Source organism: Neoarius graeffei, chromosome 5, assembly GCF_027579695.1.
Source record: "Neoarius graeffei isolate fNeoGra1 chromosome 5, fNeoGra1.pri, whole genome shotgun sequence".
In the NCBI taxonomy this organism is placed as follows: Eukaryota; Metazoa; Chordata; class Actinopteri; order Siluriformes; family Ariidae; genus Neoarius; species Neoarius graeffei.
Window position 1 is genome coordinate 70557614 of NC_083573.1, and position 15866 is coordinate 70573479.

General features: G+C 40.6%; 1 protein-coding gene across 1 annotated transcript in view; it reads left to right on the top strand.

Annotated features, from left to right (window-relative positions):
• Positions 1-15866, top strand: part of si:dkey-22o22.2 (neural-cadherin) — a 309825-nt gene that overhangs the window by 190757 nt on the left and 103202 nt on the right. The window contains exons 6-11 of the mRNA XM_060922323.1: positions 1492-1741; positions 5220-5362; positions 6705-6877; positions 8123-8291; positions 12431-12601; positions 13408-13580. Coding sequence (XP_060778306.1) covers positions 1492-1741; positions 5220-5362; positions 6705-6877; positions 8123-8291; positions 12431-12601; positions 13408-13580 — 1079 coding nt within the window. The remainder of the gene's footprint in view (positions 1-1491; positions 1742-5219; positions 5363-6704; positions 6878-8122; positions 8292-12430; positions 12602-13407; positions 13581-15866) is intronic.

Genomic DNA, 15866 nt, shown 5'->3' on the forward strand with positions numbered 1-15866 from the left:
ATCGAGCTACTGTCAGTAATCGAGCAAAGGGTCCCAGCAGGGGTGCCAGAGAAATCCAATCCTACATGCACACAAGGAAATCGAGCTATTGTGTGAGGTACATTGTGCACCCGAGCCACAGGTGGCGCTACACGCCCCATCGTGTTGATACACTTCCGGTTGTCGTCATGAAGAAGAGCTATTCAAGAGTATAAACAAAGTTATCAGTTCCGTGTTCACAAGAAGAACGACGACGAGGACAGCAACATCGAGATATATATATATATATATATATATATATATATATATATATATATATATATATATATTCAACTCCTTAAACTGAATGAGCATGAACTCTATCTCCTCATTGCTCCAGAAGTGCACGTTTCTACTACTGTTGTCATGCCGACCGAGGCTGTTGTGTTTCCCGCTTGTGGTCTCGTCACTCGTCACTTCCGGAAGGGGCAGTGCTGAAGTAAGTAGCTCGACTACGTAGCTCGATAGGGTTTACATGCACTAAGTAGCTCGGCTACAATCGCATAATCTAGGTTGCGTAGCTCGATTACGAGAAATCCAGTTCGGTTCGATTTCAGCCGAGCTAAGGTGTTTCCATGGCATTTAGAACTTCGATTTCAGTCGAGCTACGGCAGAAATTCGATTTTCTCTATGTGCATGTAAACGCACTGAGTGAAACAGGCAATAGGTCGAGCGAGGCACAAACAGGCTATCGTAGACTCGGCAGAATCAAAGACGAGAAACAGGAAATCAGGGATCAGGAAACAAAACAAAGAAATAAGGCTCGGTAATGTGTCAGCAAATGAATACTTTGCAAAATAAGTGCGTTTTCACAGTTTTTACATTGGCGCATTGATTGCGCCTTAATCCTGTGCAGGTGCGGGTCATTTACGGCATGCGAGAGAGTCCACTTGGCACGTGCATTGTCCGGAGTGCGTCCGAGAGTCTATCTGAGCCACACGTCAAGGCACGCAGGTGTGACACTCTTGCACAAAATTAGTACAAAATTAATGTAGATATAAATATCTTATGCCAAATTATTATGGCATGTTACAAAAAATAAAGAAAAAATCCGAGTCCTCGTCTCCAGTTTACGAGTCCGAATGCAGTTAATGTACGAGTCCAAGTCCGAGTCATCAGTGCTCAAGTCCAAGTCGAGGCACGACTCCTTAAAATTAGGGCACTCCACAAAATTAGGGCATGAGTACTACAAGCCTGCTTTAATGTTGGTAAATAAATAAAATCAACATGAAACTATATGTTTATGATAAAAAAAATGATATTGACACTTTACAATTATGTGTTGGGAGATATAGTTTTCACCTTAATTCATGTTTATTCTGTGTGTGACAATTAAAAAATGATAGACTTATTATTGGAATGGAATCTATAAAGGCATTTTACAATATGTGCACACAATAGCTGTACACTTACTCACTTACTCTCTCTCTCTCTCTCTCTCTCTCTCTCTCTCTCTCTATCTATCTCTCTCAGTGCTGGCCAAAGACTGTGACACTGGTCTGAATGCAGAGATGTCCTACTTCATTCAGAGTCAAGACTTTGCCATTTCATCTCAAGGCGTGGTCAGCCCCAGCAGGAAGCTGGATTACGAGAGGCCCAATCACATGTATGAGTGTGTGGTGGTGGCTGTAGATAAGGGCACACCCTCCCGTACAGGCACCGCCTCTATCCGTATCCGCATGGCCAATGTCAATGATGAGGCTCCAGTCTTTACCCAAACTGTGTAAGTACACTGTATTCTGCCTGCTTCAAGACAGCATCCAGTTCATTAATTGATAGGTCAATCAGAGTAAAATATTTTCATTTATACATCTAATTTTGAGTACAGGTAACCTAGTAAGACAAATCTAAATGATATACCTATCAAAAGAGGTGGATAATCCATTCAGTAATCAATTATGCAAGTAAGGAATAAAACATGATGGAGATACTGTGGTTAACACCCAAAGCTGTTATTATCCAATAACAGCATGTCCCAAAGTGTTGTATTCCTTTAAAAGCACTGCTATTTGGCAATAATTGCAACTTCTGATTTATTAATGAATGATGCATCATTAATTTTAATCAATGGTAGTAATATTCAATGTTGTGAAATCTCTGCAAAGCCAAGTCAAAACAGTCATTCCCTCACCAGCATATCTCTTTCCCTTCTTGACCTTTCATAAAACAATGCAGCTTGTCATGTTACTCAGAAACTGCAAATGTTTTCAATGGGAGACAGGTCTGGAGTGCAGCAGGCCAGTTTAGCACCAAGACTCTTTCACTATGGAGGCATGCAGTTGTAATACATGCAGAATGCAGTTTGGCATTGTCTTGCTGAAATAAGCAAGGGATTCCCTAAGAAGACACCATCTGGATGGCAGCACATTGCTCCAAAACCTGCATATATAATTCAGCAATAATGATGCCTTCCCAGATGTACAAGCTACCCATGTCATGTGCACACGTGCCCCCCATACCATCACAGATGCTGGCTTTTGAACTGTACACTGATAACAAGCCGGATGGCCCCTCTCCTCTTTAGCCTGAAGGACGCGGAGTCCATAATTTCCAAAATGAATTTCAAATTCTAATTCATCAGACCACATGACAGTTTTCCACTTCACCTCAGTCCATCGTAAATGAGCGCGGGCCCAGAGAAGGTGGTGGTGTTTCTGGATATTGTTTATGGGTGGATACAGCCATGAACTGTGTTCACAGACGATGGTTTTCTGAAGTGTTCCTGAGCCCATACAGTGATTTCCACTACAGACACGTGTCTGCTTTTAATGCAGTGTTACCTGAGGACTCGGAGCTCACAGACTTCCACTGTTGGTTTTTGGCCTTGTCCCCTGCATACAGATATTTCTCCACATTCTCTGAATTTTTCAATGATGTGATTTACCGTAGATAATGTAATCCCCAAATTATTTGCAATTTTACATTCAGGAATGTTATTCTTAAATTGTTGTACTGTTTGCCCACGCAGTCTTTCACAGAGCGGTGAACCCCTCCCCATCTTTACTTCTGAGAGACTCCGCCTCTCTGGGATGCTCTTTTATACCCAATTATGTTACTGAATTGTTGCCAATTAACTTGATTGTTTTTTTCCACGTTACATAACTTTTCTAGTCTTTTGCTGCCTCTGTTCCAACTTTTTTTGAAACATGTTGCTGGCATTAAATTCAAAATGAGCACATATTTTTCAAAAAACAATAAGATTTCTCAGTTTGAACATCTGATATGTCGTCTTTGTACTATTTTTCAATGAAATACAGGGTTTCCATTGTTTGCAAATCTTAGTATTCTGTTTTTATTTACGTTTTACACAGCATTCCAACTTTTTTTGGAAATGGAGCTGTAGAACTACTGTCCAAGCCATGTTGTTGTTGATAATTCATCAACACCTTCTGACCAATCCGATTTGAGAACTCTATAGCACTGTGTTATACTTTCCCAATCTGAAATTTTACATGCATTCTGGTCGTGTCTTTGAGTTTTGGGATGCTTTCAGATCTGGGTGTTTTTCTCACCAGCTCTGTGAAGAGTTCATGTTCTTCATAGTGAGGTTGGATATGTCAAAAAAGAACATCTCTCTGTTTTTGTTATATTTTCTCTTGGTTTAATAAGTACACTTAAAGAGTAGACTGATGATTTAATTTACTTGTTTAAAACTTGGCCTGGATGGCATGTACTGACTTTAATGTACATGCAAACATGACTTTGTTTGGATTGTCAAAAGTCTTTGTATAGAAACATGTGCTTTGTCTATTTCATATTCTCTAACTGTGCGTCTGTCTCTCTGTCTTTGTTGCAGTTGGTAGTTCTGATCATTTCAGTCTTTCACACACTGGTGCTTTTGGGTGGGACCCAGTAGGCAGCAGCAGGCAGGCTGGCATCAAGCTTGATGGGGCATGCATTTCCTGAGAGTAGATACAATGAGAAGCAGTCATTTGGACAGATTCAGTGGAATGACAGCAGGAGACAGGAGCTGCTGATTCACCAGATCTGCATTTCAGAGTGTCAGTGTAGGAGCAGGACAAATAACCGAGGAACTGATGGGTGCTGTGAGTGAATGTGAACCTTGTTTCTGTGATTAGAATACAAATCCAAAAATAAAGCACTACATTGCAGCATGTCGGTGAGGCAAATTTACTGTTGGTATTTTTGCTTCATGGTTGTTTTCTCCTCTTCATGGATTGAGAGCTTGTCATAGTGATGGGGCTTGTGTACTGTGGTGAAACTCAGGTCTATGTCACTGTGAGCCTTGGTGTACAGATCTGAGGGGAGAGGTCAGACAATGAGCTTAAAAACCCTTGTGAAATATACAAAAATGTGTACCCTGCCTTAGACTAAGAGTGAATAGCACTCGCCCCTGGAACCATGTCATGGGGTGGAGTCTGCACCAGGTCATTCAGATAAACTCGTCAGGCTTGAAATGGTGATGTACTGGTCTCACCACTTGCAAGATGAAGGATGGGCATCTTCACAAGAAGTGCCCATATACTGTTCCTCACTACCCTCCAATGAAGGATGGTACCTCCATTGAAGAATATCAGCAGATTCTGGGATAGCTTGTAGATGAGTCAGGGGTGGAAGCTCAGGACAGTTTCTTAAAAACAATGTCTGGAATGATCTGACTTTATGCAGCCATAATACACCTAAGATGGCCTTACACTAACAAACAAGGGGCTGGTCCTCATGGACTAAATCATAGTTGGCACTGGTTGGCTCAGATGCTGAACATGGAACCTCTTGCTGACATTACAGCAACTCTTCTGTTTGATTTTCTCGAGGTTTATACTGGGGTGGCAGGACTGTGATGACAGTCTTCAGTGGACTAGACCATAACGATGGGCTTGGGTTGTTCTCTTTTTTTGTTGTTGTTTTTAAAATGGAAGATTACCAGTGACATTTTCATGATATATAATTGTATTCGCATTGATATTTTAAAACTGGTTGGCATAACAAATCTGTTGGTTTTTGGCTATTCAATTTTGGCTAGGTTCAGTAAGGGTTAAGGTTAGGTTTAAGTATAGTTAAACCTATAAAACCACCATAAAGAAGGTAGAGGGACTTGTGCGGGTCAGCAGCTGAGAGCAGAGACTGTATGGTTGTTTGTGACTGGTCTGGGAAAAGCTTCAGAGGAAACAGATGGTGGCTCTGTGATGTTCATAGCCTGATCTCTCAATGTCTCTCTTTCTCTCTGTTGCCGTCTGCAGCTATAAGACCTTCCTGTCAGAGGATGCTGGTCCTGAGACTCTGGTGGCCATCGTGCATGCCAAGGACCCAGACGGGGACGGGGTGACATATGCTATCACTGGGGGAAATGAAGACAGTAACTTTGAGTTAGACAACCAGAAAGGTGGGTAAAGGAGGTCATCACCTCTTCACAAATACACACACAATGCGGAATAGGGTTTAGAAACAGGTTTTGTGGTCACGTGGCTAAGACAATAAATATCCCACAAGAGCTTTCCCAGTGTAATGATAGTGTTTATTGTTTTTGGTCATGTCATATAGTATTCTGTAGCACAGTTTTGGATCTCTTAAGCTCAGTCCTTTGGAAGATTTCACAATTTTGTAAGGTGTTTATGTCCAGCCACATTCTCTCACTATGAAACCCAGAATGCATCACGCACATGTATCTTTCACTCATTGTGGATTCTCACTGTGACCAACCAAGTGATATGGAGCTTATGGGAAAGAATTGCAAGTCAGTAGCACAGGAGGTGTTGTTTCTCAGAACACTCTTTGCGGAAGATGTGTCAGAGATAATGATCAGTGATGAAGCATGTGAGGAGTGCAGCATTACCTGGTGTGGTAGAGATTAAGAGGAAAATACTAATGGTGCCGTTTTTCTGTCTTTTTCTAGAAAAAGATTTTGCAAAAAGTAGTTAGTGGCTATCGCAAGGGGAACTAGAAGAGAACTCGGGAGAGTGCATACCTCCACCAAGCCACATATTTGGATTTGGATCAAAATCTAATCAATTGTTCCTTAGCCCATGGCCCACCTTTACTCAAAATTTAATCAAAATCCATCAACTACATTTTTGAGTTATGTTGGGAACAGATAAACAAACAAACAAACAAATGAAGCCGAAAGCATAACCTCCTCCAACGAAGTTGGCAGAGGTAAACAATACGTATATTTACAAGACTTTGGCAGCTATTCATCTTCCTTCTGCATTAGCTAGCAATGCAGCTAGCGAAAGGATTCAACAATCTGCCCACAACTTTCCTCTAAAAGTACAAACCCAGGCAGGGAGTAAAATAACAGGAATTATTCAAACTCTAAGAAATGAATGGACATGTTTACAACAGATGTATTGATGACTATATTTTTCTTGTACCTGTAATAAATGAGACATTTTTCCCTCCTCCTTTTGATTTTCTTTCATTCATATCTTGCTGGCTTATATGGGGAAAATGAATGTTGTTTGTGTTGCTCTCTGTCATGACCCCAGACATTCAATTTGCTAGCAATAGCTCCCTGTTGTGCAGATAAGAACCGTGTTTGTGTGGGTTTATTGTGTTCACCTTTATATGTTTCCCTATAATAACCTATTGGTAGTTAGCTAGTGTCTGCGTGAGATTGTAATAGATGCTCATGAGAGGTGTTTTCCTGACAGGGAGCACCTTATCAGTGTTGGGGTGCTTTTATTTTTTAAAGTGTAATAACATGCTCTGTGCTTTGCATGTATCAGGCATCATCAGGCTGCGCCGCAGTCCTCCTCCTAAACTGCGCGGGCTTCAGTATGTCCTCAACGTCACGGCAACCGATGACAATGCAGCCGGCGGCCCGCTGCCCCTCAGTAGCTCAGCACAAGTCATCGTTGGCATTAATGACATTAACAACAACAAACCTGTCTTTGAGGAGGTGAGGCACAAGACACATCACTCACTTGGCAAACAATCGTACACACATTTCACATAAATTTTCACCATTAAAAGTGGTGTCTTTATTTTTTTCATATCTGTATTATTTGATGGTGTTTTGAAAGCCCTTTTTACTGTTGACCCACATTCATTACCTCAGAGCAGAGGGTAGGAAAGGATTAGAGTGATGGATGCGAAGGTGTAAAAGAAAAAGGCAACAGAATGATTGAATGAGCTCTTACAATCTAGTGTGTCCATGAGTAAGCGTGAAAAAGAGGAGTCAGAATGATGGAGAAGTTGAGAGAACAAGATAAATAGAAAAAGTAGAAATGGAAGAAAAACGAGTTTTGGGGAATTCGGGCACTGAAGAGACGAGGAGAGAGAAAGACAGCTGGCAGCAGGAGATCTGAGGGTTGTGGTGCTCGGCTGAATGGGCAGAGTCTCTGTAGTGTGTCGGGAGAGTAAGATCAGCAGAGACCTGACCAAGCTTCCGCTCTGTTGCTGCTCTCCATGAATATTTCAGGGCAGAAATTAGCCCCCGGCACTGTGGATGCATATGAAAGAGGAGCACTAAGTGTGCCCAAGAGGCAACAATTGGCCCTTGTCCAGTCACGCTGCCTGTCTCTGTTCGCCTGACCAGGATTTGCTCAGTGCTGCTCATGCTGTTGGAGCAATCGAATCAGGCCACAGCATGGGAAATTTGCCTGCTTTGTGACAAAGTGCCCCCACTGTTTCTGTTTCGACTGTACACACCAAACCCCTGCTGCTTTGCAGTCAGACGCTATCTCTGCTTCTAATTGCACAATAGATTACAGCTACAGACGATCAGTTAAAATGTTTTCCTTAGCTAAACTCCATAATCCCCACTAAGCTCTTTGTGCTTTCTCAAAAGTCTCTGTGTGTGTGTGTGTGTGTGTGTGTGTGTGTGTGTGTGTGTGTGTGTGTGTGTGTGTGTGTGTGCTAAAAGACAATGTAAACTGCTGAACGAAGCTGAGGCTAGTTCAGTGTTTTAGCCCTGTTATTGATCCAGTTAGTCAATTAATCTCCCCACATTGACACGGTTTCCCTAGTGGGTGTTGTATGGTAGAGTGGGTCATGAAAGCACAATGTGAGGAAGAGGAGGAGGAGGAAAAATACAGGAAGGCAAAGATGAAAGGAAAAGGAGGGGAAGACGTGAGAAAGTATGCGTCCTCATTAATTAGCAATTCTGTTTGGCCAGTGTAAACACTTACATGTTCTCTCTCAGTGCCATAATTACAGCTTGAATGCTCTGGTGCTGGAGAATCAGCCCCCAGGAACAGTGGTCCTGCGTGTACAAGCTCACGATGCTGACACTGGGGTCAACGGAGAGGTCAAGTACGGAATCATGCAGCGAGATGGAGCCTCACCGGGGTTCACCATTGACACAGACACAGGTAGCTCTGAGTGTAAAGCTGTGTCCAAAAACACACTGTGCTAGCTATTGTTCATGAGACAAAGCTGTCTAATGTGTTCACACTGAGAAATATGAACACATTTAATATATTTTACACGTGGATTGTGGATTGTTTTTGCCAGACAAATGAAATGTAGTCCTTTAGATATATTCTTTGCCAGTTTGTCTTTACCATAGAACGGAAAAGGAGTGTTTGTAGCGCGTAACAGGCAACATAAATATGACTACCAACAACGGCAGCCATCAGCTTTTCCGTGCTGCTGCTTCTGTCTCAGCCTCCAACCCAGATTTTTTAATTAAAAAATTATTTTATATATATATATATATATATATATATATATATATATATATATATATATATATATATATATATATATACTACATGGCTATAAGTATGTGGACACCTGATGTTCACACCTACAGTGGTGCTTGAAAGTTTGTGAACCCTTTAGAATGTTCTATATTTCTACATAAATATGACCTAAAACATGATCAGATTTTCACACAAGTCCTAAAAGTAGATAAAGAGAACCCAGTTAAACAAATGAGACAAAAATATTATACTTGGTCATTTATTTATTGAAGAAAATGATCCAATGTTGCATATCTGTGAGTGGCAAAAGGATGTGAACCTTTGCTTTCAGTATCTGGTGTGACCCCCTTGTGCAGCAATAACTGCAACTAAACGTTTGCGGTAACTGTTGATCAGTCCTGCACACCGGCTTGGAGGAATTTTAGCCCATTCCTCCGTACAGAACAGCTTCAACTCTGGGATGTTGGTGGGTTTCCTCACATGAACTGCTCACTTCAGGTCCTTCCACAACATTTTGATTGGATTAAGGTCAGGACTTTGACTTGGCCATTCCAAAACATTAACTTTATTCTTCTTTAACCATTCTATGGTAGAATGACTTGTGTGCTTAGGGTCGTTGTCTTGCTGCATGACCCACCTTCTCTTGAGATTCAGTTCATAGACAGACGTCCTGACATTTTCCTTTAGAATTCGCTGGTATAATTCAGAATTCATTGTTCCATCAATGATGGCAAGCCGTCCTGGCCCAGATGCAGCAAAACGGGCCCAAACCATGATACTACCACCACCATGTTTCACAGATGGGATAAGGTTCTTCTGCTGGAATGCAGTGTTTTCCTTTCTCCAAACATAACGCTTCTCATTTAAACCAAAAAGTTCTATTTTGATCTTATCCGTCCACAGAACATTTTTCCAATAGCCTTCTGGCTTGTCCATGTGATCTTTAGCAAACTGCAGACGAGCAGCAACGTTCTTTTTGGAGAGCAGTGGCTTTCTCCTTGCAACCCTGCCATGCACACCATTGTTGTTCAGTGTTCTCTTGATGGTGGACTCATGAACATGAACATTAGCCAATGTGAGAGAGGCCTTCAGTTGCTTAGAAGTTACCTTGGGGTCCTTTGTGACGTCACCGACTGTTACACGCCTTGCTCTTGGAGTGATCTTTGTTGGTTGACCACTCCTGGGGAGGGTAACAATGGTCTTGAATTTCCTCCATCTGTACACAATCTGTCTGACTGTGGATTGGTGGAGTCCAAACTCTTTAGAGATGGTTTTGTAACCTTTTCCAGCCTGATGAGCATCAACAATGCTTTTTCTGAGGTCCTCAGAAATCTCCTTTGTTCGTGCCATGATACACTTCCACAAACTTGTGTTGTGAAGATCAGACTTTGATAGATCCCTGTTCTTTAAATAAAACAGGGTGCCCACTCACACCTGATTTCAATCAATGGGATGACAAACACCTGACTCTAATTTCACCTTCAAATTAACTGCTAATCCTAGAGGTTCACATACTTTTGCCCCTCACGGATATGTAATATTGGATCACTTTCCTCAGTAAATAAATGACCAAATATAATATTTTTGTCTCATTTGTTTAACTGGGTTCTCTTTATCTACTTTTAGGACTTGTGTGAAAATCTGATGATGTTTTAGGTCATATTTATGCAGAAATATAGGAAATTCTAAAGGGTTCACAGACTTTCAAGCACCACTGTATGTAGTTCATCCCTAAACTGTCACCACATAGTTGAAAGCATACAGTTGTTTGCAATGTGTTTGTATGCTGTAGCAGTAAGAATTAGCCTTCACTGGAACTAGAGACCCAAACCTGTTCCAGCCAGTGGCGAACCGTTACTATTAGAACTGGGACTTGAGCTCAACCAAAACTTAGACACACCAAAAAAGCAACAGGGCAAAGGATTTTGCAAGGGATTAGCGGCAGGCTGCCACATCACTCCTTTTTGTGTAGTTGTTCATGTTGATTTTAAAATTAACTAAGTAAATTACACAGGGAAATCAATACTTACACTCAAATTACACAGGGAAATTAATTCTGAGTGAAAAATACTGTGGCAAGCATGCATCTGGAGACAGAAATCTTATTTTCTCGGTCATTAGTCTGTGCTACTTGCTCTCGATAACACTGGCTTGACCGCTTTATTATCATTCGCTAACACTACTGATGAACGCTACACCGGCTGGAAGGTGACCTCACTGCTGCGCTGACGGCGCCGACTTGCAGGTAAGCTAGCGTTGGCCTTCGAGAAGGCCAAGGGCAATAAATTTTTGGTCACTCCACCTATAAATCAAAATCTGATTGGTTAATTCATCTGTCACTTCCTACATAAATATACATTACCAAGGCCTTCTCTCCTGGCAATGAAGTCCTAACCAGTGAGTGACCAGCTCTAAACTCTTCTCAGCCTGGAGACAACAAACCCAAAAATATCTGATTGGAGAACTCGATTTTAATGTTTTCAGGACAGTAACCCTTTCATTTGTGAAGCAAACTTGATAGAAAATGAGGCCAAATTAAAATTAGAAGAGAATAATTATAATGAAATTATGAAAGAAATTAAATGAGGCAGCACGGTGGTGTATGGTTAGCACTGTCGCCTCACAGCAAGAAGGTTCTGGGTTCGAGCCCACTTTAGGTGTGAGTGTGAATGGTCGTGTCTCTATGTGTCAGCCCTGTGATGATCTGGCAACTTGTCCAGGGTGAACCCCGCCTCTCACCCATAGTCATCTGGGATAGGCTCCAGCTTGCCTGCAATCCTGCACAGGATAAGCAGGTACAGATAATGGATGGATGACACTGAATAATGCTGAAATATTGTGAATGAGAAAAGAAGCTCTTGATCTTTTTAGGTGCTAACAGCAAAATCTAATCCATTATCCCTTATGTTTGAGATCCTTGACTTTTTTCCTCCTATTGAACTTCATTAAAATGGTCCTAACAGTGTCTTTCCTGTGATGTCAGATAACCGCTACCTCACAGGTATCATCAAAATACAGTATCAACCAACAAATTCGAATTAAATATTTCTAAAGTGTTTCATGGTAGAAATAGGAACCCAGAAGCAGTTTCTGATCTGTTTAATTTCTCTCACAAAATAAATAGTGTAGTTCACATCCTTGACAAGTCCTAATGCACATGTAGTGATGTAAAAGCTGATCATACGTTTGTTTTTGAGGTTAATTGGTGCGTTATTACATAAAAAGCATCATAATTTTGTTTGCTGTTAACACTCCACATAAAATAGATGATTCTTATCAGTGTGGGAAAATCATATTATAGTTAGTGTAATATGTTCAAAGCCACTGTGTGAAAACTTCCAAGCTGCTGTGAGAAATACTGTGTCTGCGAGCGGGCTTTATTACTAGGCTGACTTAATTTTTACCAGAGGCTTATAGGTCACTGTTCAGTGCCAAAATACCTGTAAGAATAATTGCACACCACTGTACGTTCTGTCAAGTTAGAAAAATAAAAGAGAATTTTCAGATGGAGAAGAAGAACTGTTTCATGACCCACCAGTTTAAAAACCAATATTACATGGATTTTCGCTTTCTTACCCTGAGATTACAACACGAGTTGAATGTAATAAAACTCTCACAGATAAACTAGCTTAAAAGTATTACTAATCTTTTAGATCATCCAAATTAGTGCATTGAGTATCAAGTCATTTCAGGAACGGCTTGCATTTTCAAATCAAATACCAAATTAGAAATGCAGTGTGTGATGTGGATGTATTTCTCGACTGCTTGAGCAGTGTGTGTGTCCTGTGTGTTGTTGTGGTGTGCAGGGGTGATCAGCACAGCAATGAGTTTCGACCGGGAGAGGCAGAGAGAATACACCCTGTCCGTCACAGCCACAGATCAGGCTGAGGAGCCGCTTATTGGCATCTGTCAGATCACTGTACTCATCGGGGACCAAAATGACAACGACCCCAAGTTCGAAAACAGCCGCTATCAGTGTAAGAGACAGCGATCGCTGTGTCTGTGCTATCTAATCACCAACACACACTGTTCTAGGTGCTGTTTTCTGAAGAGAAAATTCCCCTGATGTTGGTTTAATCACAAAGCTTGCCTGTGGATTTACTATAGAATTGTAGCCTGTGCTATGTCTTTACGGGCTGTTTAGCTGCTTTTGCAATACTAAGCAAAGCTGGTATTTACAGATGATATTTTGTTTATACAGAAGAAAAACATATCCTCCTGAGAATCGTTCATTAGATGCAGCTCAGTGAATAAAGAGGTGGTGATTAGCTCTCCACTCAGGCGTTGACCTTTACTTAAACATTCGCCCCTTTTACTTCACATTACACGGAGCTGACACATGTTCCGACCACAGGCTCCGGTCTACACAGAGTGCATTAGACCTGAATATTAAATCTGTAGCGCAATTTGAAAAAGGTGAGTCTGAGCAACCACAACTGGGCAACACTTCATCATCGTAAGTCAATATTATAGTCCTTTAAAGTAACTGGGAATGAGGAGAAGAGTTTTTTGACTGCTCTTCTAACACACTGGTGCTTGTTTATGATGTGCTCAAATCTGTGTTCGATAAGTTTGATGTCAGAATTCCTTTTCATCATATTAAAAGCAGTGCTGCCTTATGGGAACTGGCTCATGAAGTATTTAATATGGAGGCTGAAATGTTTCTGGGGAACACATTTATTTGTGCTGCAGTAAGGCTGTGACAGCAGCAGGCATTCAGACAGATGGTGTTGTTGTTGTTGTTTACTGACGCCTGTACTCACATTAACCCTTCCTGTGCCAGACTTCTTGAGAGAGGACACCCCCGTGGGCACCAGCTTTCTCCGAGCAGCAGCCCACGATGACGACCAGGGCACCAATGCAGCCATCACATACTCCTTAACTCATCAGACCCCTGCTTACTTCCACATCAACCCAAGTACAGGATGGGTGTACGTCAATCATCCTATTTCACAGGTGTGTTGTGCGATTTACATACCGCAATTTACAGTCCCCATAGATGAAATAGCTTCTTAGCTGTGAATTGATTCCATGTCTTGATGTATTTCTTTCTGAAACACCAAGTCAGGATGATGTTCAATTGTTGAGTTGCTTGATTGACTTTCACAACAGCCAAAAGTGTTCAAAATACATAGGCGGTAACGATATATCCTGTGATGATAAGTCATGATACAAATTTACAACAATTCAAATTGATGAAAATATAGCCATAAGTGGTGATGAAGAGCCCGAGCACCTCTGGTATACCAAATCTGGCATGAATCCAACAAACTACCTAGGAGGAGAACGTCAAAGTGTAACACATGTCAAAAGAGACAAAACCAAAAATAACTCACTTCCTGTTGAATATGGCTAATACAATGTACATTACAATTTTGTTTGCCTTGGGGCACCCCACACACCTACCAAATGTGACATGGATAGCTGAAACTATATACCGGGCAAAAGCCTCAATGACATGTAGGGGCAATCTGGAGTTCCCCAGATACACCCGGGGCCAAACCTCTATCCCTGAGTAGCAGTAGCCAGGACTGATGTGTGTACCAAATTTCATGAGTTTTCATCTATGGGAACCACCTCAAAAATGGCCAAGCCTTGAAGAAAAAGAATAGGGCCTAATAAGGAATAATTCGAATCCTTAGGAAAACAATAGGGCCTTGCACCTCGGTGCAGCGCTCTCCAGTGGACACCGGAGACCGTGCACCTCCGGTGCTCAGGCTCTAATAAAAAATTAATCATGATTATTATCAGGTTGTGTAATCTATTAGTTTTTCCAAGCTGTAATTGTGCTGTTTAGACAGCAGAGGCTTTTGTACAATAATGTATGATAGCGGAAATACATGTGACTTCACCCTCGGCAGAAGTAACAGAGCTCTAATGCGACAAAAACACACACAAAAAAAGATCTAAAATGGGAAAGATCTGTTGTGTGATTGATTTAACAAGGAATTGGATCTCTCTTTTTACAGACTACCAAAATCTAAGGAAAAGAGAAGCAAATGGAGGTAGTAGAAATGTTCGTAAAAGTTTATTAAGAAAAGGCCTATTTATTATTAACTTTTTCATTTTTAATAAAAGGAATATTTTAGGTAATAATCTATTCTATTTTCCTCCAACCTTTACAAATGTGAGTAAATAATTATAGGCAAGGCAAGGCAAATTTATTTGTATAGCGCATTTCATACACACAGGCAATTCAATGTGCTTCATAAAAAATAAAAGCATAAGAACAGTAACAAAGAATTAAAGTAAAAGTAAAATCATTAAAATCCAAGATTAAAAAGAAATTAAAATAAAGAAAGTAAAATCATTAAAATCAAAATTAAAAGAAATTATATTAAAGGAAATTAATTACACTTTAGGTAAAAATTAATCAAGCGAAAGCATCTGAAAACAGCTTTGTCTTGAGCCTGGATTTAAAACTAACAACAGTAGGAGCATTTTTGATATCATCTGGAAGTTGGTTCCAAAGCTTAGCAGCATAGCAACTAAAGGCTGCTTCACCACACTTCGTTTTGACAGCTGGTATTACTAGCAAGTTTTTCTCTTGTGATCTTAGAGACCTAGTTGGTGCATATAATTGAAACATATCCAGTAGGTAGCTGGGTCCCATCCCATTTAATGTTTTAAATAGAAGAAGTAATGCTTTAAAGTCAATTCTATAGCTCACTGGGAGCCAGTGCAGAGACCTTAGGATTGGAGTGATATGGACTACCCTTTTTGTTCTTGTAAGAACCCTTGCTGCTGCATTTTGGATTAGTTGAAGCTCTTTGATGGTCTTTTTTGGAAGACCTGTGAAAAGGCTATTGCAGTAATCAACCCTATATAGTTGGTTACTATAAAAATGAAACAAAAGTTTCTTTTTTAAAATTTAACAAAAGATATATTTAAGTTGGTAAAGAATAGGAAAATGAATGTTGCATATTTTTTGGTAATAAAATAATTTTTCTTTCTTTTTTTTTTCAAAAATGTTGTGGGAAAATCAAATAGTGAACCCAATATCATGAATCACATTGTGAATTGGATGAATCATTACAAGCCTAAAGATACATCACACCTCCAGATCTAAACAAACCTGAGCAAGCTGGCTAAATATGGAGAACCTTGAAGAGATTAATGAGCCTTTTACCTGTACTGATGAAAAAGCCCAGACGGTGTATGAAAACAGAATCACGTTCTCGCTTAACTTGAAGAAGCAACATATTCTGTGTTTGATATCCAGCACAGAGGCTGTCGTTCATT